At 41.1% G+C, this 25,389-nt stretch overlaps 2 protein-coding genes across 2 annotated transcripts in view; both read right to left on the minus strand.

The window, feature by feature from the left end:
• Positions 1–19,063, minus strand: part of LOC131351777 (protein NLRC3-like) — a 20,066-nt gene extending 1,003 nt beyond the window's left edge. The window contains exons 1-6 of the mRNA XM_058387361.1: positions 18,975–19,063; positions 17,051–17,160; positions 16,158–16,268; positions 2,066–2,144; positions 1,170–1,362; positions 1–772 (exon numbers count right to left, since the gene is read on the minus strand). The exon at positions 1–772 is cut by the window's left edge and continues 1,003 nt beyond it. Of these exons, the coding sequence (XP_058243344.1) occupies positions 1–772; positions 1,170–1,362; positions 2,066–2,144; positions 16,158–16,268; positions 17,051–17,115 (1,220 nt within the window). The 5' untranslated portion in view covers positions 17,116–17,160; positions 18,975–19,063. The remainder of the gene's footprint in view (positions 773–1,169; positions 1,363–2,065; positions 2,145–16,157; positions 16,269–17,050; positions 17,161–18,974) is intronic.
• The window catches only part of LOC131351769 (uncharacterized), a 277,436-nt gene that overhangs the window by 37,142 nt on the left and 214,905 nt on the right, over positions 1–25,389 (minus strand). The gene's annotated exons all lie outside the window — the stretch shown is intronic.

Here is a 25,389-nt window from a genome sequence, read left to right on the forward strand (position 1 = left end):
CTGAAGTACTCCACCTTTTGTACGTCATTGAAGCCACGCACCTCTGTGATCCGGTCCACATGTTCAGCAGGGATCTTAGCAGCTGCTGCTGGTCGAGTGGTTATCCAGATGAGAGCAGATGGAAGCAGATTTCCTTCAATGAGGTTTGTCATTATAGTGTCCAGTGAGGCTGGCATTGATGCATCAGTCCACTTCTGGTTTTCATGGAATGTTAGAGGAAGTCGACACTCATCCAGGCCATCAAAGATGAACATGACTTTATACCTGTCTGTGAATCTCATTCCTTTTGTTTCTGGAAAAAATTGATAGATGACGTCCCTCAAGCTGCATTTTTCATTTTCTTTCAGGTTCAGTTCTCTGAAAGGCAGTGGAAATATGAACTTGATGTCCTGATATTCTTTCCCTTCAGCCCAGTCTAGAACAAACTTCTGCACACAGATGGATTTTCCGATACCAGCGACCCCCTGTGTCACCACAGTTCTGATGGGTTTTTCTTCTCCAGGTGATGGTGTGAGCATGTTCTTGCATTCAATTTGTTCCTCTTGTTCCATTTGATTTGCTTCAGCTTTCACACTAGTTTTTTGCTTTTCAATTTGTCTCACTTCATGTTGTTCATTCATTTGTTGAACTCCACCTTCAGTGATGTACAGATCTGTGTAGATCTTGTTGAGAATGTTGGACTCTCCTTGATTTGCAATTCCTTCACAAACGTGTTGAAACTTCTTACACAGGTTTGATTTAAGTGCACGCTGCTGAACTCCTATTAGTGCATCTAATTATAGAATTATGAATAAAACTGTTATAAAACAGAATAAACACAAAAAATATAAGAAAGAGAATTGCTAAATAACTATGAAACATTATAGACATGACACCGCTACATCACTAAATTGTTAAGAAAATACAGAGAGTGTGGACCATTACAGAAACTATTCAAATGACTATTTGGAAATCTGCATGTAGGTAGATTAGTGGTTAAAGTGTTGGAATAGAAAGTTGTGAGTTTGAATTCCAAGTCCACCAAGCTGCCACTGCTGGACCCCTGAGCAAGGCCCTTAACCCTTATTTACTCAGTTGAATAAAAATGAGATAAATTGTCACTCTGGATAAGGGTATATGCCAAATGCTGTAAATGTAAATCATGCGCATGTCTTCTGTTGATCTCTTACCTTGGAGTGCATCAGCAAGATCATTGTGTTCCATCAACTTTAGAAAGTTCAATGCCATATGAAGAGCTGCTTCTTTAATACTCCGCAGATCATCCTTCACATCTTCGTAATATTTTGTGTTTTCTTTTCTTAGAAGTTTCTTAAACATCTCCAGCTCATGTTTTATAAATGCAATCATTTTATTCTCCAGATCCTTCACAAAACACACAGAGGGAATGCAAGAAAAATGTAAAATGCAGAATGACTTTGTAATAACCATGATATTATTTTGTCATGATTAAAATTTCACTCTTCATCCATAACCAGAGAGAGACACATTACAAAATAGAGTAACACTCAAAATGCATTTTGGCAATTGTGTACAAAGACAGAGAGCCATAAAAAAATATTTTTTTTATCCGATGGTCATTTAGGGATTTGGATATGACAAGCCTTTCTAAACAAGAGGTATTATTTATTAAAGCATGCATAGAACAGAATCAAAATTCACCTGTACACACTGAAACATCATTGGTATGAAGTGGTATTAATTATTGGTAATAATTGGTATTTATCACTCATCTGTACATACAGCTGTATTATTATTTTACAATTAGATTGTCAAATACACTAAAAATAACTGCATTCTATATCTCTTCAGTTACATTTACATTTACATTTACTCTGTGATGGCATGAATATTTCTTATATTTTGCTCTTTTTTTGCTGGTTTTGGAAATGCAATTTATTCATTTCAGAGGGTGACTGATCTACCAGTCAAAAGTGTCCCAGTGATTTTGTGCCTTTATTCATTACTATGACTTATTTAATATCACTTGTAATGAACATTCTGTAATAAACAAACAAATTTGCAGTGACATTGCAGGAAACATTACTAAAGAAAATGTAAATCTTACCGTAAAGATGTTGTGAAGGAAGTCTGTAATCTTCTTATCTAATTTGAGACTTCTTACAAATGTTTTCTCAGGGTCATCTCTGCAGAGAAATCATTTATTTTATGATCCATAGCTTAAATTAGACTAATAAATATCAAAATGAAATGAGAAATAAATGTTATACCTTCCCTTACAGTTTCATAAATTTTTCATTCCAGAACCCACTTAAACAAGTACAATCAAGCTCAAGACCCACCATAATACCCGCCAAATATGGGGAAAAAGGCATCCTGATTTAGTAGTGAGCTTTATTCTTTATTTCCCTTGACATATGAATGATATATACAATTGATTGCAATACCAAAAGGGTTTTAAGAAACAGAAAGATATGATAAGCAGTGGCAGCTGGTGTTTTATTTATTTATTTATTTATTTGTTTATTTTTTGTGGGGGGGGGTGCTTTAAAAAGTCTCTATATTAGCACTGTTCAATAGGTCACAGACTTAGGATACCATCAGAATTTTTTTTTTTTTAAATGTGTCACAAGGCCTGAACACCAGAGGGAGCCATCGCCAGAATATTAACCGTTTCTGCCCACTTCCGGTCCAGAGGCGTATATAAGCAGCATGCTATCTCAGCCACATTGCGAAGCATTGTTTCCTCTAGCGTTACTTGCCAAGCCTTGATTAAGTCATTGTCTAGTTACCTTGTGCATGACCCTGCCTGTTTGCTTTTGACTACGATTTTTGGATTTGTGTTTTGGTTTTGATTCTCAGTGTTGCTTTCTGGTTTTGACCCTATTTCTTCGTGACCTCGACTAAGATTTTGCCTTCTGTCCTTTATAATATCTGCGCATGGATTCTAATACTCCTACGTCTGATGAGACGTTACAGAATGCTTCGCCAGAGATGAGTCCAGCAGATATGCAAGCGGCGCTATGGCGACAGCGAGTCCTCATCCAAGCTTATCAGGCGGAGGTAGACGCACTGAAAGCCGCAAACCAACAGCTCCAGCAACATCCACCGGATCAAGCGGCAGCCGCAGCTCCAGCGCACAACGTTCACAGCGAACTTCCTCGTTTTGCTCTACCGGAGAAGTTCGACGGATCCGCCGATCACTGCCGGGGTTTCCTCCGTCAATGCGATAATTAGTTTGCTCACCAACCTGAGGCATGCAGCAATGAGAGAACCAGGTGCGCGTTCATATTATCCCTGCTAACCGGCAGAGCGCTAGATTGGGCAGCAGCAGTTTGAGACTCCGACCCTCAAGTCAAATCGTCTGCGGATTACTTCGCTAATTTGATCAAGGAGGTGTTCGAATACCCGGCTGGAGGCAAGGATGTTTCCGTACAGCTGCTGGAATTGCGCCAGGGGGTGGACACAGCCGCGGATTATGACATAAAATTCCGCACGTTGGCAGCTCAGTCGGGATGGAATGCGACAGCTCTCATAGCAGTGTTCCGCGAGTTACTCAACCCGGAATTACAAGCTGAAATGGCATGCCGCGACACCAACGTTATGCTGTCACAGTACATTTCCACAGCCATCCGTCTGGATAACCTGCGCCGCCAACATCGACCTACAGCCACTACCTCACGCCCCATGCCGCGTCGTATGATGGATGATGGTTCAACAATGATGGTTCAACAATACACAGAGGATTTTTCTGAACCCATGCAACTGGGAAGGGCTCAGGTTACAGCGGAGGAGCGTGAACGGCGCACCAAACTCAACCTCTGCTTCTACTGCGGGAAACCCGGTCACAGAGTGCTCCGATGTCCCGAAAAACCATCTACGTCACAGGTAGAGACCATAGTACATTTATCCAAAGTTTCTCTTCCGGCATACCTGTTCCTTGCTCATTCTCAGTTTTTTGTCACAGCATTAATTGATTCGGGCTCGGCGGTCAACCTCATGGACGAAACTCTGGTACACGATCTCCACATCCCCACGATCCCATGCATACCCCCTCTCAGAGTGACCGCCATCAACGATCAGCCCATTGGAGGGGGTCTCATTTCTCACCAAACACAACCCCTTGACCTCCAACTCGGATTATTCCATCATGAACGATTATCGTTCTTTGTCATCTCTTCCCCGTCCAACCCCATAGTGCTGGGCCTTCCCTGGCTGCAACTTCACGACCCAGACATATCCTGGAAGGACGGTGACATCCGAAGGTGGGTCCCTTTCTGCATAAAGAACTGTTTTCTGAATCATACTCCTCATCCATGCCTCGTTACGTCCATAGAAAGCCCAGTTTCGTCCAGTCTAATTTCTCTCCCTCCTGAATACTACGACCTAAGGAAGGTTTTCAGTAAGGAAAAGGTGACCAGGCTCCCACTGCATAGACCATGGGATTGCACCATAGAACTCCTCCCCAACACCGTACCACCCAAGAATCGAGTTTGCCCTCTCTCCATCCTGGAAAAAAAGGCTATGGAGGACTACATCGAAGAGGCCCTCGCTGCAGGTTATATCCGGCCCTCTACATCACCGGCTGCGGCGGGCTTCTTCTTTGTGGAAAAGAAGGATGGAGGGCTCCGGCCATGCATTGACTATCGCGGTTTGAACGCTATCACAGTGCCATACCCCAATCCTCTCCCTTTAGTTCCAGCCACCCTCGAACAGCTACAAGGAGCCAAAGTGTTCACTAAACTCGATCTACGCAGTGCCTACAATCTGATCAGGATAAGAGAGGGAGATGAATGGAAGACTGCTTTTCACACCACGAATGGACACTATGAGTACTTAGTCATGCCTTATGGACTCACTAATGCCCCTGCGGTGTTTCAATCCATGATAAATGAAGTATTCAGGGACATGCTCCACAGTCACGTAATAGCTTACATTGACGACATTCTGATTTACTCATCTAACTTGAAACAACATATTTCCCACGTTCGAGCCATCCTCCACCGCCTTGCAGCCCACAACCTCTTCGTGAAGTTGGAAAAGTGTGAGTTCCACTGCTCCTCCATCACGTTTCTGGGTTACGTGGTTTCTCAAAAGGGAGTGGAGATGGACCAGTCCAAGGTATCAGCGATCACGTTCTGGCCTGAGCCCACCAGTGTTAAAGGCCTACAGCGATTCCTGAGGTTTGCAAACTTTTATCGCCGTTTCATTCGGAACTATAGCACCATAGCCAGTCCTCTAACCTCGTTATTAAAGGGAAAACCACAGAAACTAAGGTGGACTGATCAAGCCAGAACAGCCTTCGATAAGCTCAAGCACAGCTTCTCCTCTGCCCCCATACTCCGGCACCCACGACCGGATTTACCTTTTACAGTGGAGGTGGACGCCTCGAACAGCGGGGTAGGGGTGGTACTCTCTCAACACCAGCCAGAGTCTGGCAAACTACACCCATGCGCCTTCTACTCCCATAAATTAACATCGGCGGAATTGAATTATGACGTGGGCAACAAGGAACTTCTAGCTATGAAGGCTGCTCTGGAAGAGTGGAGACATTGGTTGGAGGGGGCAACTCACCCGTTCCTCATTCTCACTGATCACCGTAACCTTGCGTATCTTCGAGAAGCAAAACGCCTTAACTCACGCCAAGCCAGGTGGGCATTGTTTTTCTCATGTTTCAAGTTCACGGTCACCTATCGTCCTGGCTCCAAGAACGGGAAAGCAGATGCACTCTCCAGAATTCATGAGGTCATCGAGTCACCCTCACACCCCGACACTATCCTCCCATCATCTGTTCTGGTAGCCCCCATACGTTGGGACATCATGAGAGAAATCGAACAGGCCTACACCTCAGAGGCACCACCCCCAAATTGTCCACCCTCCAAGCGTTATGTGCCCACTGCGCTCCGTCTTAGACTGATTAGGTGGACCCACGAAAGCCCCAGCACAGGCCACCCAGGCATCCATCGTACGGCCCAATTGCTGCGTCAGACCTTTTGGTGGCCTTCTCTAAACCAGGATGTGGGGAAGTTTGTACGCTCATGCTCAGTCTGCGCCCAGTCTCAGACCGAACGCCATTTGCCTGAAGGCTTGTTGGAACAACTACCCGTCCCACACCGTCCCTGGTCTCACATCTCCATCGACTTTCTCACTGACCTCCCCGACTCGCAAGGCTTCACGACGATCATGGTCGTCATTGACCGGTTCTCCAAGGCTTGCAAATTGGTCCCCATGAAAGGCTTACCCACGTCTATGGAAACCGCCTTAGCCATCTTTCACAACGTGTTCAATTTTGCGCTCCCTGAGGACATAGTGTCGGACCGAGGCACGCAGTTTACCTCCAGGGTCTGGCAGGAGTTTTGTAAACAGTTGAGGATTAAAGTCAGTCTGAGCTCAGGATACCATCCCCAATCTAACGGTCAAGCCGAACGTCTGAATCAAGAGCTGGGAAGGTTCCTGAGGGTATACTGCAGCAAGGAACAGCACAGATGGAGTGAATTCCTCCCGTGGGCCGAATATGCCCAGAACTCCTTAACCCATTCCTCTACGGGGCTGACGCCGTTCCAATGTGTATTTGGCTATCAGCCACCATTGTTCCCGTGGTCCAAAGAGCCCTCCGACATCCCCGCGGTTGATGAGTGGTCCAAGCGAAGCCAAGAGACCTGGGAACGAGCCCATGTCCGCCTTCAACGGACAATATGTCAACAGGTTATTCAGGCCAATCGCCAACGTCAGCCCCACCCCACCTACCAGGTGGGTCAAAAGGTTTGGCTATCCACACGCAACCTGAAACTCAAACTGCCCTGCCGTAAGCTCAGCCCCAGATTCATCGGCCCCTTCAAAATTGTTCGCCAGGTTAATCCTGTCTCGTATCGCCTAGAACTGCCCGTCTCTTATCGCCTCGCACCCACGTTTCATGTGTCTCTGCTCAAGCCCTATCACGAACCACAAACTGCGGGCCCCACCGCCCATGAGCCACCCCCTCCCCTGGACATTGACGGCTCCCTCGCCTATCGGGTTCATACTATTCTTAACTCGCGTCGCCAGGGCAGCCACCTCCAATACTTGGTGGACTGGGAGGGATATGGCCCGGAGGAGCGCTGCTGGGTCAACACACACGACATCCTGGACCCTGCGCTCATAGAGGAGTTTCACCAGAACTTTCCCCACAGACCCGCTCCTCGCCTGAGGGGGCGCCCTCGACATCGAACACCCGGAGGTGTTCCTAGACGGGGGGGTTCTGTCACAAGGCCTGAACACCAGAGGGAGCCATCGCCCAAATATTAACCGTTTCTGCCCACTTCTGGTCCAGAGGCGTATATAAGCAGCATGCTATCTCAGCCATGTTGTGAAGCATTGTTTCCTCTAGCGTTACTTGCCAAGCCTTGATTAAGTCATTGTCTAGTTACCTTGTGTATGACCCTGCCTGTTTGCTTTTGACTACGATTTTTGGATTTGTGTTTTGGTTTTGATTCTCAGTGTTGCTTTCTGGTTTTGACCCTATTTCTTCGTGACCTCGACTAAGATTTTGCCTTCTGTCCTTTATAATATCTGCGCATGGATTCTAATACTCCTACGTCTGACGAGACGTTACAAAATGTATATACAACATATAACAATACATAACAACAAGGAAAAATAAGAGCTAGTTTAAGTAATGTATAATCAAACTGTTAGTAATGTAGGATTGTAAATAACTATGTATCAGGTGATTATGTATCATTACTACAAAGATAGAATTTGAGTTCAATGTGGGTTTATTATCAGTAATGAAGTATTAAAAAAAAATGCACACACACACACACACATACACACACACATACACACACACACACACACGATAGAAAGTTGCCTAATCACAGGCCAGTGGCAGTCCTTTCTTTCTGGCTTTTTCTCAGTGACCTTCTGGTCTTCTGAAAACATGGCAAATGCATTCAGTAAGAAGTGCTGGAAAAGTACCAAGTGGAAGCTTAATCGCGATCATCTGACCATTGCTGAATTTTTAAATTGGGTCTGGGCCAAGCTCCTTGATTCTTTTTTTTTTATTATTTATCCGAATGCAGTGTGAAAGGGTATTTTTGTAAAGATATTAACGAATTTTCTTTCATTTTGAGATATTTGGCTTGCTTCCACATTACCCAGTACCTGTGCATTAACTGACAATCTGCTGAGCAGTAATGAGACTTGTTGAGAATGGTCCAATCACACGAGGCTAAATATATAAAAACAATACTGATTTGCTAACAACAAAAGTGGGTGGGTCCAGGGCGCAGAGTGCTGCACCCCACGGAAAATTTGAAACAAGCCAATCAGAGCTCTGCCTCAAGTCACATGCTTTTATAAGTTTACCGAGCTACATACACACTCGTTTGTCCGGCACCCCATGCACACACACATGACAAAATACAGTTTTTATTGTTTTTATTTTAAATAAGTAGTAATATGACTAACAAGGAATAGTACACCTAAACCATTTTGATTTTATTATTAAAATATATAATTATTGTTAACAAGTTAAAGTAGCATTCTACCTCCCCCCCAGTGCCCCCTATTGACCAGCCGCCACTGATGATAACAATTCAAATGTCAAAACAGCAGTCTAATGGTTGTTAAGATTATAAGAGTATTATAACTGACTACTATTTATCTACAAAGACATGCAATACAAATTTCAAGAACTGAAAAACTGTATTTAAAAACTACTTCAAGCTTAAGAGTAAGCAAGGGAAATTTATAAGTGATTATTTATAAGTGATTATTTATTAGTGATTATTTGTGAATCGATATGCAGCTAGAAATGAGGAGTTTTTCTTGAATGCTGGCTATGCCTTTGATCATTTTTTGCTGACGAAGGTACACTTCTTATTTTAGAAGAAAATCTGCTCGCCCTTTGTTGGTATAAGCAGAGTGTTTAGTTGCGATAATTTTTTTTAATTTTACCATCATCCTGCCCCTTTTTCACTGACTTCTACCACTTATTTAAAATGCTTATTAGTCAGGTGTGGTAAGCAATGGGGACCTGGCTAACAATAGCTTCATGAAATAAAATAAATAAAAAACAAAACACTTCCGCAGGATATGGGTTAAACATGAATAACAGCAAAACAGAACTCAATCAATCATATAAGAAAGACTTTATATCAGTGTGCATCAAAACCTTCAGACACTCAAAAATCTTCTTTCCTCAATTAGACTCATAAACATGGTTAGATCCAGTGAATGTTGCCCAGCACTCAGAACAGCACCTCTACAGAGTTTTTCATTGCTGAGGATTACAATTCAATTCAATTCAATTCAATTAAAGTTTCACATGCACATAACTGTATCAGTGAGGGGAGAACACACTGAGCCATGTTTACAATAACAAGTACAGCACCTACAATGCTGTAAGATACCCTCACTATAGACATTTAGCACATTTCTAGTTCTTCAAGACCACTCTGAGCGTACTGATTTTAACATGTTCAAGGAGGATCTAGAGGAATATGCTGCATCTGTAACTGGATTCATCAGTCAGTCAGTGGATGATGATGTACTCTCTATGAGAATATAAATAACTATATTTCCCAACCAGTGGACCTACTCACTGCTCTAAGTTCATGATGAAGCCGTTCAGTGTGGATGGCAGAGTCACACTTACAGCAGGCAGGATTAATCTCACCCACAGAATCAAAAACTCATATCACTCCAAAATAAAACATAACTTTAATTACAACGACCCACAGGGAATGTGTAAAGGCATGCAGCATGTCACTGACTACAAGTCTACCAATGCTTTACTGCCTCACATGCTTACTTGAGTTACTATAGAATGCCTCTCAAGCCACAGTCAGAAATCACTAAGATCACACTAATCACTAAGATCACATTTTCCCCCTATTCTGCTGGTTGATAGGAACATTCCCCAAAGCTGCTGGACTGTATCTGCATGTTTTTATGTGAGGCATGGCTGTGACACAATTGGCTGATTAGACAACTGCATGAATAGAAGTACAGGTGTTTCCAATATAGAGAGTGTTTAAACCACACTCAAGTATTTATGCTGCTGACATTCCAAGCTTGGTTTTCTCTCCATGATATTCTCTTTTTTTAAAATTAGTTTTTATCAACACATGTCTATTGCTTATTGCATGATCCTGTTTCCTTTTTGATCTGTTTGTTGCTTTGTCAATAAAGCATTTCCCTGCAACAGCAGTTACATATGCCTCCTGACACCTGGCTATGAAAGCTGTACTAAGGAATTTTTAAAAGTCATCATTATTTGTCTTTGCCTATCTTTTGCCACACTTACTTTGACCGATTCTTTTCTCTGCTGTGAATCAGCTCTACTATGTAAGAATTTTGCACTGTGTTGCAAAAAAAATTCCATAAAAATTATAAAATCATCCTGAAATGTGCAAACTGGGACAAGGATGTAAGTGTGGTCAGTTCACACCATCAGCTGCAGAAATTCGGACCAGAAAACAGTTCCCTCCACATTAACTTTAGACTTTACAATGTCAGGCCTCCAGGACAGCTACATTTTCATCCAAAGGTGGGTCATTTTTACTAAGCCCAATAGTTTTCCCCACAACTCTGTACTCAGTGCAGGCTGTTAGCTTGAACATGAAATCCACTTTCAGGTAATGTAATGTAACGGTGCCATTGGCATCAGGCCACTGGATGTAGCCCTCACCCGAGTTTTAGGCCACCCCTGAGGAAGTGCCTCGTGGTTTTATATAACGTGCTCACCACACTACAACACGAAGTATCATTCTGCGACTCAGATCATTAGTGGATTATACGGTGTTGTGGATTTCTGTTTACGGACTGTGGTTTTTGAGTTTGGATTTGTGCTTTCGGATTCAGGTTTTGGGGGTTTCTTATGATCACGGATTATTTCGCCTGGACTTTCATATTACTGGTTTTGGATTAGATTAGATTAGATTCACTCATGAATCTGCACATGGATCCTGATCAACCTGGAGCGGTTGAGTGTTTACAGAATACTTTGCCAGAAGCGGATCCAGCAGAACATGCACGTCTGCAGGAGTTAGTCGTGCGACAAAGAGCGATCATTTGGTTGTACCAGGACCAACTGGAGGCCCTGCAAGCGACCGCGGTGCCACCACAAACCACCCCGGCTGCCTCTGCCTCTACCGTGGTTTCCACCCCTCCCTCCCGCGGTCTTTCCACATGCCACTCCCGGAAAACTTTGACAACTCCACGGACCAACGCCATGGGTTTTTGAGGCAATGTCAGACCTTTTTTGCCCATCAGCCTGACATGTATTGGGAGGAGATGCCAAATGCGCATTGCTCCTCTTCCTACTCACTGGGAGGGCCACAGGTGAGCACCTCCAGTGATTGTTTTATGGGTCAGATTCAGGAGGATTTTTGAATATCCTGCAGGTGGATGCGATATTTCCACACAGCTACTCAGTCTACATCAGGGATCCAAGCCGGCGGTCGACTGTGCCGTGAAATGCCGCACCCTGGCGGCCCAAAGTGGGTGGAATGACACGGCACCCAAGGCCGTGTTCTGCAAAGGCCTCAACCCTACCCTGCAGAGCGAGATGGTGTATCAGAAATGGGCTTCTTATGATTACGGATTATTTTGCCAGGACTTTGGTATTACGGGTTTTAAATTACGGACACTCACAAATCTGCACATGGATCCTGATCAGCCTGGAGCGGGTGAGTTTTTACAGGTAAGAACTGGAGGTGTGATGGTGTCCATCACACAGCATCTCAAGTGTGAGCTGTGCCATTTTAAAATGTTGTAGCCAGAGACTTTCTGTGTCACCCACTACCTCCCAGAACACCCTATTGAGTGGTCTCTCCCAGACACAGATTTTAAATAATTTTTTCAATAGTCAATATTACAAATATTTGAGAACATGTGCAACACAAAAGGCACACAATTACAAACAAAATAATATATGAAAATGGCTCCAGTACACATTTCTTTTTATATACCAAAACTTAAATGTGAAAATTAGCTTCTTTAAAAATTACATCATGTGTACAGTGTTATCTGTAAAAGGCCAGTTGAAAAAAAAGGCTGATGTCAGATGGGGAAAAGCAAATTTCAGCAATTTTGAAATAACTTTTTAGTATGCATTTTCACTTTGTTCAATAACAGAACAGTACAAAAAATGAGCTGCACTGAAGGTAGCATGTGTATATTATATAATTGTGCTTAAATGTTTAAATACCTTGAGAGAATTTGCAAGATGTGTACCATATATTTTAAAGAAAACATGAGTGAAAAGGCAAAACAATATTATTTTTATGTTATTTTTTTTATATACAACCCAAGTTCATATATAAGGCATATCAGAATGGCACAATCATCAAACAAAACATAACAAAGAAAATCAGTAAATAATCCCTGTTCAAAAGTTTGCATAAAGCCTTCAGTTCTTAATATTGTGTATTGCCACCTTTTGCAACAATGATGGCATTCAGTCTTTTGTAATAATTGTGCATGAGGTCCTTAATTCTCTCAGGTGGTAGAGCTACCCATACATCTTTGCAAAATGCCTCCAGTTCCTGTAAATATTTTGGTTTTTGGTTGTCTTGCACAAACAGCATGTTTGAGATCCACCCAAAGTTGCTCAATGATATTGAGGTCAGGAGACTGTGATGGCCATTCCAGAACCTTCACCGTTTTTTTGATGTAGCCATTAATGGGTCAGCTAGGCGTTGTGCTTTGGATCACTGTCATGTTGGAACATCCGAGCAGCCCATGTGCAGCTTTCATGCTGTAGAATGCAGATTGTCTGCCAGTAATTTCTGAGAACATGCTGCATTCATCTTGCCATCAATTTTGACGAACTTCCCTGTGCCACTGATGCTCAACCCCTCCCCCCCACCCAAAAAAAACATAAGAGATCCACCACCATGCATTACAGTGGGGATGGTGTACTTTTCACTGTAGGCCTTGTTGACTCCTCTCCAAACATAGCGTTTATGGTTTTACTATAAAGTTCAATTTTGGTCTCATCACTCCAAATGACTCCAGAAGCTGTGAGGCGTGTCTAGGTGCTGCCTGGAGTACTGAAAGTGGGCTGTTTTGTGGCATAGGCACAGTAATGGCGTTCTCCTGGCAACATGACCATGCAGGTCATTTGTGTTCAAGTACCTCTTTAATGTGCTCCTAGAAACAACAACAACACATTTTTCCCAGAGCAGCCTGTATTTCTTTTGAAGTTGTTTGTGGGTTTTTCTTTGCATCCTGAACACTTCTGGCAGTAGTGGGTGAAATCTTTCTTGGTCTACCTGACCATGGCTTAGTATAAACAGAACCTCTTATTTTCCACCACTTTATCAGAGTTTAAAAAGTACTGACAGGCATTTTGAGATATATTTTTGTATGTTAAGATATCTTTTTATATCCTTTTCCTGCTTTATAAAGTTCAACTACCTTATTACGCAGGGCCATTGGCAGTTCTTTTGTCATCATGGTGCAGTATCCAGTCAAGTCAGTGCATCACTTCATGATCTGAGAAACTCACTGTCTATTTATGCACAGACACTAATTACACCTACAATGAGTAGCCATTTACACATACAATAATAGCCGTTTAAACCTCTGTGTGTCAACCTGTGTGTTTAAAATGTGGCCAAACATACAGTATATATATATTATCGGAGACCATCTGAGTCTCTCTTCCCTCTATTACAGACATGTACTCCACACGCTGCATCCGCAAAGCTAACAGCATTGTGGATGATCCCACACACCCCTCACACACACTCTTCACCCTTCTGCCATCCGGAAAGAGGTACCGAAGCATTCGGACCCGCACAACTAGATTGTTGAACAGTTTCTTCCCTCAGGCAATCAGGCATCTCAACAGAGAACTGAGCTGAGCTGGACACACACACACACACACACACACACAACACACACGCACAAAAAAAGAACTGAGCTGTGCTGGACACGGACACACACGCACAAAAAAACTGAGAACTGTGTTCCAAACGAGAACTGAACTGTGTTGGACACAGACACACACACACACACACTAATTGTCCTGTTTGCACGCACATGTCACTTTTCATTTCACTTTACATTTTCTATTGATCCTGTTTACATGTGTCACTTTAATATTTGCACTCACTGTCTACACTGTTCTTTTGCACAGGGTCGGTCTATATGTTGTTTATCTGCACTGTCCTGACTCGTCATCCTGTGCACTTCTGCTGTATGTCTAGTTTATTTTTTGCACATTAGGTAGAGTTTAGTTTTTATCTCCATGTTTAGCTCAATGTTTGTCTGCGTCACTGTACTTTGTATGTGTTCTGTGTAGCACCTTTGGTCTAGGAGGAACGTTTTTTCATTTCACTGTGTACTGCATCAGCTATATATGGTTGAAGTGACAATAAAGCTTCTTTGACTTTGACTTCGAATGCCAACATGTACTGTGACATACTGAAGCAGAGCATGATCCCCTCCCTTTCGGAGACTGGGCCGCAGGGCAGTATTCCAATGATAACGACCCCAAACACACCTCCAAGACCACCACTGCCTTGCTAAAGAGTGATGGACTGGCCAAGCATGTCTCCAGACCTAAACCCTATTGATCATCTGTGGGCCATCCTCAAACGGAAGGTGGGGGAGCGCAAGGTCTCTAACATCCACCAGCTCTGTGATGTCATCATGGAGGAGTGGAAGAGGACTCCAGTGGAAACCTGTGAAGCTCTGGTGAACTTCATGCCCAAGAGGGTTAAGGCAGTGCTGGAAAATAATGGTGGCCATGCAAAATATTGACACTTTGGGCCCAATTTGGACATTTCCACTTAGGGGTGTTACTTTTGTTGCCAACAGTTTAGACATTAATGGCTGTGTGTTGAGTTATTTTGAGGGGACAGTAAATTTACACTGTTATACAGGCTGGACACTCACTACTGTACATTGGAGCAGAGGGGCATTTCTTCAGTGTTGTCACATGAAAAGATATAATAAAATATTTACACAAATGTCAGGGGTGTACTCACTTTTGTGAGATACTGTATATATATATATATATATATATATATATATATATATATATATATATATATACAGTATATAACATATATAAATATAAACAAATATATATGTTTGGCTTTTGTAATGTAGGTAGATCATTTTGACTTGGTCATTTTTAAAGTAGCTCACAAGCTGAAAAAGTGTGGGCACCCCTGCTCTAGAAAAGAAAACATATCTAGACAGACTGTCTGCATTTACACTCTCTTTGAATGTATTAGTATTTATTACTTATTATTAGTTCCACATAATATAAAATGCATGAAAATTTACGTCGTTTCAACTTACTTCAATTCTGACTTTACGTCACTCATCCTTAAATATTAAATTGAAAAATTAAATCCAATTTATGGCGCTTTACACAACCTTATGTCCGTCCCTCTGTCGCATAGTAACAATGATGGGTAATAAACCAAACTAAGCAAAATTCTTTTAAAAAAATAAGAAAGTACATATATTCAATTTAAAAATAGTACTGACACCACACAGAAAATAAAAAAAAAGAATTGATTTTGTATTTCTATTTATTCATGTACACTGTGCAGTAATTACATTTGGATTGTATATGAAGACTTATATTTAAGGGAACAATAACAATTTTAGGGGATTATAGGTAAATCTGGGCAGGTTTTAAGTACTTTGTTGTCTATTGTGTCATAGTGTAATTATAGTGAACATATACAGCACTTTATGGGGGCATTTCCAACCTAAGGATGAGAATCGACTTACATCGCATCTCTTGGAACCAATTAATGGCAGAGGGCGGGGTATGACTGTAGTTTAAAAAAAATATATATATAAGTCACATTCACACCCTGTTATTCATATTACTGCCACCAGGGGTCTCTGTTTCACCTCTTCACAGACCTTTGTGTTTGCATTACTAATCTTGGCTCTTGATGTTTTTTTACACAAAAATTCTGACCAGTACTTTCAGGTTATCATTTGTCTGCTTGTGTTTTATTAACATGCCTTTCCTAACCAGGTAGATTTTCTGCTAGCATACATGTAAACATAACATGTATAACATTCACATTTATTCACCACTTTATACTGCTAGATCACTACCAGCTTTGAAATTTGAACAACTAAATAGCACTTTATACTGAAAGTATAACCTTTACCTTACACTAACTCTAAGAACCATTAGTAAAGTTGTATCTGAGATTAGGAAGAGGGAGAAATACCTTTCCATAGAGGATGTTCCACCTGTAAAGTGGAGAGGGATTCCCATTGATTTGTCACTCTTGAGAGACACACAGCTGGACACAGTGGAGTCTGGCCTTTCCTCAGATCCACTAAAGAGTAAAGAGAAATATTTTTGGCAGTTTTATCTATATGATGTAATGATTTACATTTTCATACACATACAGTGAACAACCTTCATTTTATTCTGTACAATTTTTTTGTGTATCCTAAATCAAAAAGAGTTTGTGTCAGAGTGATTGTGTATTTGGGGGGTGGGGGGCTTGGGGGCGTTGGACTCCTGAAGCAAAAAATTTAAGGATGAAAAAGGGTATTGGACCAACAGAGGCTGTGTAGTTAGAGAATTAAAATTTTCAGACATTTGGTCAGTGATCAGATTTTGGTACAGAGAATTGTATAGCTAGCACAAGATCGCAATCCTGTTCATAGGGCATGTGATTCCTCTTCTAATGAACCTCTATTAGTGCTTGTACAGTTTGCATTTTTTAACACTATGTGCAAATTTTATTTGCCACATACACAATCATTCACAGTGAATCATGCAGTGAAATGCTTTTTACAACTGTCCTGGTTATGAAAATAGAGCCAGATAAAAAAATAAAAAGTCAAAAATGGAATTTCAGAAATGAGTTATTAAAACCTGATCAGTCTTATTTTTCCTCTGTCCCAACTTTTTTTGAGTTTGCTGCAGGCACCAGTTTCTAAATTTGTTTATATTTAACAAATATTTTGCCTGTTAAAGGCCCAAGTGAATGAACAAAGGCCAATTTTCAGTTTTTATTACATTTTTAGCAATTGTTCCAACTTTTCTGGAAATGGGGTTTGTACTAAATACAGAATTATTTTAAGAATTTTTAAAATTTTGTGTTCTTACCTCTTGTGCTTCTCCTCTTGTAGACTCATTTCAGAGGTCTGGAGTTTCTCACACTCCCGAGACATTATAACAAAAAGTCAAATGTTTTATATTATAAACATAACTGGATCCTGGTAAAGTAAAGAACAGAAGAATGTTAAATTACATTACTGCGGCATAAATTAATATTTATCCTTACTTACAACATAGTAAATCATTTAGGATTCTGTAAATGATCACTGAAATACTGACATGTCCATTCTCTCTCTCCAGGCTCTGGTTAGAGGAACATGAGCTTAAATTACAGGGGAGTTTTAGTAAATTCAAAATATCTAAACAGAAAAAAGCAAACCTCACAGTAGCCTGAAATATTTTATTATAATAAAAACTGTTGGGAATCAGTATCTGATAACTGAAACTCATTTTGTAATATTCAATTGTAACAAGGCTTGTAAGAAAACAGGTAAAAATATAGACTTTATAAAGAATTGCACAAAACCTCTATGTAGTGTTAATCTAACAATAATGTTTATTACTGACAGCATTATAAAATGTGTAAAGGTAATATATCTGTTTTGCAGGTGAATAGAGCAGGTCCACAAGTGGTTCAGTGCTGCATGTGACACTTCAAAATAAAAGTCCTGTACTTTAACGTCGTACTAAAGAAAATAATTAACCTAATAAAAAACCTGGGCCATTTCACTCCAGCTTTAAACAATACATGTGTATGTCTATGTCTACAGAAACACATGACTCTGATCACCTTCTTCAGCTCTGTGTTGAAGAAAACACTTTCTATAATACAGGACTGACATTAGTAATCAGAGTCATGTATCTGAATGAATTTATATTGATACCAGAGTATTATATCAAACCCTGAGCCAGCTGGAACTCCAGAGGAAAACTAAGTTGTAGTTAATTGTGTTAGTTATCAGAAATCCTAAGTTCCACATGTTGATCTCTCACACTGCTGAAAAGCTGCTGATGATAATATGAAACCACTTCATCCACCTTTTTTATATTTTAAATTCACATTCACGTGTTTTCAGTAAATAATGTATTCCTGTAGAAAATGTATTGAGGAAATTAAAGCACAGTTCTCTCCCAGACTGCGGTTCTCCCAGTCTCTCTACCTGAAAGCTAAATTAATCTAATCTCAAGTGTCCTAAAATATCGGAGATGTTAGACTCTGAACGGTAACCACGTGGAAAGCGGAAATCGAGCGTGCGCGAGCTCCTACACAGCCAAAGAACTGCATTTAATACAAAATGATCATTTTAGATAAATAAACAACAGGCTAATACAGGATAAACGTTTCTTTATTCTTTACATTTAAAAATGGTCAAATCTTTCAAATAGAAATAGACGAATAAAAATACATTTTACTAATAACATGTTTTGTTCATTTAGTTCTGAATCCTGAATTTATTTGCTTATAGACGAGTGTAGGCATCTGTCGATGTCTGTGAGATTAATGGCTCAGGACAGAATCTTATAAAATAGTTTAGGTATATTTTACACTACAATGTTCCGATCTGAAACTAACGGTTTAGAGTCTCTGACATTTCAGCATCTCACTCTAAAATGTCGCCGCGCGCGCGCGTGTGTGTGTGTGAGTGTGTGTGTTATACAACCGGAAATCGCCGTTTTTCTTTTTTATGCTTATTCTGTTTGCTCGAGAGAAAGAAGATATATCGAAAATATTTCAGGAATTATTATACTGAATATTAATCTTATTCTCTCTGTAATAAACAGCTGTAATCTTTCCCCGTATGTAATAAAGCCCGCATGGAGCACAGGTCTGTTCACTTCCCTCAGGATAAGATGCTGCGTTACACCGCGATATCCGATAAACACAACAATAAACTGTGGAACACAGAAATGTTCTTCTTTTACTAAATAATCCTAACAGTCACAGATTACAGCTTTATATTCATGTACTCACTGTGATTTTATTCCACAAAGAACTTCATGTTTTTACTCTTCACTAAAACAACCTGCTGACTTTCACTTTCACTTCCAACTGATCTCTCTCACCTACAACATGGAGGAGACTCTCTCTCTCTCTCTCTCTCTCTCTCTCTCACTGACGTTAGCTGTTATATCTCTATCTTTAGCTGAGCTGCTGGCTAACAGCACCGATGTAGCATTGCGAGGTCGTTTGTGATTCTGAAATTAATTTTTGTTTGATTAGTTCGCTTCATCTTTCTTAATAATTTATTATTTATTAATTGAAATAGCGTTGAACTTTGTTAAAATGACAGGCAGCGAATCAGGTAATGATTGACAGTGCTCTGATCCAATGGCGTTGGGCATTGTCAGATGTTGGGGGCGGGGCGGTTGCTATCATATTTCAAGGGAAGCCGGCGACTCGGTCCTGAGCGCATCACTGTCTTTACTGGGTGTTTTTAGGGAATATTTGAATTTATTCACAATTTAATTGGTTTAGCTACTCATATGATGATCTTTCATGATTTTCTCTAATGCAGGACACAACTGAATAAAGCGCATCAGAGGGGATTTAGAAGTGGGTACACCCAAAGGTAAACGCTGTATACCTGTATATACCCTCCACTACACCACTGCATAACCATATACAAAATGTACAGTATAGACTTTATAGGATACAGGCATTATGGGATAATAGGGAAGATTAAACTATAGTACTTTTGGTGAGAAGTGAAATAAGTTAAATAAATAAGTTATTTTTCTTCAAAGAGAAGGTTTCAGTTCAGAGGACAGAGCTCATGCTCCCCACCTTGTTACAAAAAACAGAAGTTTAAACCGTTGTTTTTATATTAAAGATCTCTTTCTGCTATTGTGATGTTTGTCACTTACACCTTTGGTTTCTGTCACTTCTCATGGTTATCACCTCATGGTTATCACCTCATGGTTATCACCTCATGGTTATCACCTCAGACAGAAGACATGTTGTCAAAGCACAAATTCATCAGGTCATATTCAGGTCAGACAGAAACATCTATACTAATATACATATTGTCACGACCGGGCCTCCGCCCTGTGCAAGGCTCGAACCTGGACTTCCGTGGTGGTGCATGCTCCTGCGCCATGGAGTAAGACCCAAATGCAGGATAAAATGAAGCACTGCTTTATTAACATAAACACAAGACATGGGGTAGACTAACTGAACACTAGACCTGACGTGGCAAGTAACTAAAACAAAAACTAGATCTAAAAACCCTTAACATAATCTATGGCAAAAAACATAACATAACCAGAACATGACATGACCACAGAACAGATTAACAATGACACGAACACAAGGATCCTTATTTATAGGGCTAGACCAGAGAGGGCCAAACTTGGCCCGTGGTAACCTTTGATTTGGCCCGCCATACCATCCGAGAAGAGAGGGAGAGGGAGGGGGGATACCTTCGACACAGATCGTCATTTTTAATTTAACATAACATTTTCGTTTGTTTTATTGTTGAGCTACAAAAGAGTAAACTGAAATTAAATGTTTAAATTAAATGTTATAAATGAATCTGATTTTTTTATGTACATTCGCAATTCAAGGTGCTGCGCCGCACACTTTGCGACACTCTGCGTCAATCGACGACAATGAATTAACACACGCAGTAATGGAGAAATCAAGGCAGTGGCACACAGACAAGAGAAATTTTAAAAAAGTTTGGCAAGAGAAGTTTTTATTCACTGAAGTCAAATTAAAGGCAGTATGTTTAGTTTGCAAACAATCTGTTGCTGTTTTAAAAGAGTACAATATCCATCATCATTATGAAACTAAACATTCTGCAGCTTTTTCAAAGTACAGCGGCGAGGCGCGAAAACAGAAGGCTAACGAGCTGCTCGCCAAACTTCAATCCGAGCAGAGCGCGCTGATACGCCCGTCATCAGCACAAGAAAGTGCCACACGGGCCAGTTATCAGATTTCCGCTCTAATTGCTAAAAGTGGAAGAGCATTCGCTACTGGAGAGTTCGTCAAAGAATGTCTTGTATTGGCTGCAGAAGCAATGTGTCCTTCTCAGGTACGAATGTTCTCACAAATCAGCCTGTCAAGAAACACTGTTACCCGACGCATAGAGGACATGGCTCAAGACATCGGCGAGCAAATCAAGACAAAGGCAAGTGCATTCTCTGCCTATTCAATAGACTGCGACGAGAGCACCGACATATCCGATTCCGCACAGCTGTTAGTATTTTTGTGTGGAGTAAATGAAAATTTTGAAGTGACACAAGAGCTGGCTGGCATTGAGACCCTTTTTGGTACTACTAAAGGAGAAGACCTTTTTCTTGCTGTTGAGAGAGTGTTGAAAAAAGATGAATTAATGTGGGAGAAGATGGCTGGCATTACAACTGATGGAGCGCCGGCAATGGTAGGGAGGAAATCTGGCCTTGCTACTTTGGTGTCTCAGAAAGTCAGTGAATGTGGAGGAAAAGTTGTTAAGTACCACTGCATTTTACATCAAGAACAGCTATGTGCCAAATCTGTCGGGCTTGTGGATGTGATGCGTGACATCATCAAAATTGTCAACAATATACGCTCCAATGCACTTTCTCACCGACAGTTCAAGGCACTGATGGATGAGATGGATGCGCAATATGGTGTTGTGTTGTACCACCAGGAGGTCAGATGGCTCAGCCGAGGAAAAGTTCTCAGGAGATTTTTTGAGCTGCGTGAGGAGATCAGTCTTTTTCAGGAAGGCAAGAATAGTAATATTCAAGTACCCACTGATAAGAAATGGCTCTCTGACCTGGCTTTCCTTGTGGATGTCACAGAGCTGCTCAATGTTTTGAATGTTCAGCTCCAGGGAAAGGACCAGATTATCACCCAGCTTTTTGATCATGTCAGAGCCTTCAAACAAAAACTACTGCTGATCAGAAGACATCTCTCAGCAGGTAACAGTAACATTCACAGTTATAATATTCAGAATATTTTATATGAAGTTATAATTATTATTAATTGTATTTAGAATTATATGTGTACATATATGAGTTTGCATTTATATTCAGTCATGTCAGCATTGGTATTTTTGTTGTACATCAAGCTGATAAAATTTGCTTTAAAGTTTCATAAATAGTCATGAATTAATAATTTCCTTCTTTTGTCAATCTTTCTCTGTTTCTCACCCCACATGCAGGGAATTTAGCCCATTTTCCCTGTCTTGAAGAGGTAGGCATAGTGAAAGAGAAGGTCCATGAGTATGATGCTGTTCTCAGCAACCTTATCCAGGAGTTTGACAGTCACTTTGAGGACTTCAAACACAACACTTTGGACTTTGAGTTCTTTGCTCAACCCTTCACCATCAATGTGGATACAGTCAGTGATGATCTTCAGATGGAACTAATTGAGCTTCAGTGTGATTCAGAACTGAAACACAAGTTCAGATCCCTTCCCTTGACAGACTTCTACAAATGTGTTATAAGAAACAGGTACCCAAAGATGTGCAAACAGGCACAAGTGATGCTGTCTCTGTTTGGCAGTACCTACCTCTGTGAGCAGACTTTCAGTCTGATGAACTTGAACAAGTGTAAACTGAGAAGCAAACTAACTGACTCTCACCTACATAATATCTTGTCTTTGTCTGTAAGTCAGCTACAGCCCAATCTGGAAAAACTTTTGAAAAATAAGGACCAGCTTCATATCTCTCATTAGAGGTCACTGACATTGCAACCACATGGTTTTATTATTGCTTACAGCTTGACTAGTGCATTCAGCATTGAACTGTATTGATCACTGAACAATTCAGGGATTGTTTATTTTTATTGTAATAAGTTCATTGAACTACAGAACTTTACAAATAAAACTGCTCTGGTTAATCAGATTAAAGTTGTTTTCTATGTATTTTTAAATATTCTGAAATAAATGAGGGTAACACATGGCAACTTTAATGTAATACAGATTGGTATATGATGCAACATTTACCTTTGGCCCTCGGCCCTCAGTCAAGTTTGATTTTTGGCCGTTCATAGGAAAAAGTTTGGGCACCCCTGAACTAGACATTAAGGTAAATGAGGAACAGGTGATACAACAGGAAGGAGAACAATAGGAAAGGCATGACACAAAATACATATGAAGAAGCAGGCTTCCAAGATTCTCTTGTCAGCACCCTCTCCAGGCCTGGCAGGGAACTGTCCAGCTATTCTTGACATTAATATCATGAGAAATACAATAAATGATACATTTGACACAAATATAATATCTGTATGAGAACACTGAGATGAGAAGTAATAAATAATAAAAATACTATATTTGACAAATTAGTTGTCTATTAAGATAAATAACTATTGATATGAGTATCACTAACCTAAATGTTATTTCTTATTTTGTTATTTTATTAACCTTCCCAAAAAAAAAAAAACATCCAGTTGAGAAAGAGGAAATGAGGTCTGACATTTTTGCTGTGGGGTTTAATTCTGTGTATGTAGCAAGACACAACTACAGGAAGCCAAACAATCAAAAAAAATGATAAAATTATACTTCCAGCACTCCTGTACTCCCCAGCATACCTGCACCCTCTCTGCATATGCACTACCAAAACACCTGCACTCCCCATGCACCTGCACTACCTAACACACCTGCATTTCTCATGAACACCTGCACTCCCCATGCACCTGCACTACCTAACACACCTGCACTTCTCATGCACCTGCACTACCTAACACACCTGCACTTCTCATGCACCTGCACTACCTAACACACCTGCACTCCCCATGCACCTGCACTACCTAACACACCTGCACTTCTCATGCACCTGCACTACCTAACACACCTGCACTTCTCATGCACCTGCACTCCCCATGCACCTGCACTACCTAACACACCTGCACTTCTCATGCACCTGCACTACCTAACACACCTGCACTCCCCATGCACCTGCACTACCTAGAACACCGGCACTTCCCAGCACATACTGTATATACACCCCACACACCTTTAACACGTTAACAATAATTATATATTTTAATTACAAAATAAAATCATTTAGTTATACTATTACACTGTTCATGTTATTTATCATTTATTTAACAAAAAAATCAAAACTGTAGTTTGTTCATTTGTGTGTGTGTGTGTGTGTGTGTGCAGGGCGCCGGACAAACGAGTATGTATGTAGGTACGTATGTAGGACTGATTCAGCTGATTCTCAGTGGACTCACGGAGTCGGGTTATAGACTGATTCAGCTGATTCTCAGCGGACTCACAGAGTTGGGTTATAGACTGATTCAGCTGATTTTCAGGGACTCACGGAGTCGGGTTATAGACTGATTCAACTGATTCTCAGCGGACTGATGGAGTCGGGTTATAGACTGATTCAGCTGATTCTCAGCGGACTCACAGAGTTGGGTTATAGACTGATTCAACTGAATTCTCAGTGGTCTCATGGAGTCGGGTTATAGACTGATTCAGCTGATTCTCAGCGGACTGATGGAGTCGGGTTATAGACTGATTCAGCTGATTCTCAGGGGACTCACGGAGTCGGGTTATAGACTGATTCAGCTGATTCTCAGCGGACTGATGGAGTCGGGTTATAGACTGATTCAGCTGATTCTCAGTGGACTCACGGAGTCGGGTTATAGACTGATCCAGCTGATTCTCAGCGGACTCGCGGAGTCGGGTTATAGACTGATTCAGCTGATTCTCAGCGGACTCATGGAGTCGGGTTATAGACTGATTCAGCTGATTCTCAGTGGACTCACGGAGTAGGGTTATAGACTGATTCAGCTGATTCTCAGTGAACTCACGGAGTCGGGTTATAGACTGATTCAGCTGATTCTCAGCGGACTCACAGAGTTGGGTTATAGACTGATTCAGCTGATTCTCAGTGGACTCATGGAGTCGGGTTATAGACTGATTCAGCTGATTCTCAGTGGACTCACAAAGTCGGGTTATAGACTGATTCAGCTGATTCTCAGCGGACTCACGGAGTTGGGTTATAGACTGATTCAGCTGATTCTCAGCGGACTGATGGAGTCAGGTTATAGACTGATTCAGCTGATTCTCAGTGGACTCACGGAGTCGGGTTATAGACTGATTCAGCTGATTCTCAGTGGACTCACAGAGTCGGGTTATAGACTGATTCAGCTGATTCTCAGCGGACTCACGGAGTTGGGTTATAGACTGATTCAGCTGATTCTCAGTGGACTCACAGAGTTGGGTTATAGACTGATTCAGCTGATTCTCAGTGGACTCATGGAGTCAGGTTATAGACTGATAGTTTAGTCTCAGCACATCCAAAATGCATGACCTGACATTCTTAAATGCCAAGTTACAGTCAGTGCTGGAGATTTGGACGTCACTTCCTGTGTTTGAAGCGCTTACCATGAGTTCTTGCCTGTGTTGGCGTTTTTCATTCGAAGTTTTATATGGTCTGTTTCTTTTT

This window comes from Hemibagrus wyckioides, linkage group LG04 (assembly GCF_019097595.1).
Source record: "Hemibagrus wyckioides isolate EC202008001 linkage group LG04, SWU_Hwy_1.0, whole genome shotgun sequence".
NCBI classification, from domain to species: Eukaryota; Metazoa; Chordata; class Actinopteri; order Siluriformes; family Bagridae; genus Hemibagrus; species Hemibagrus wyckioides.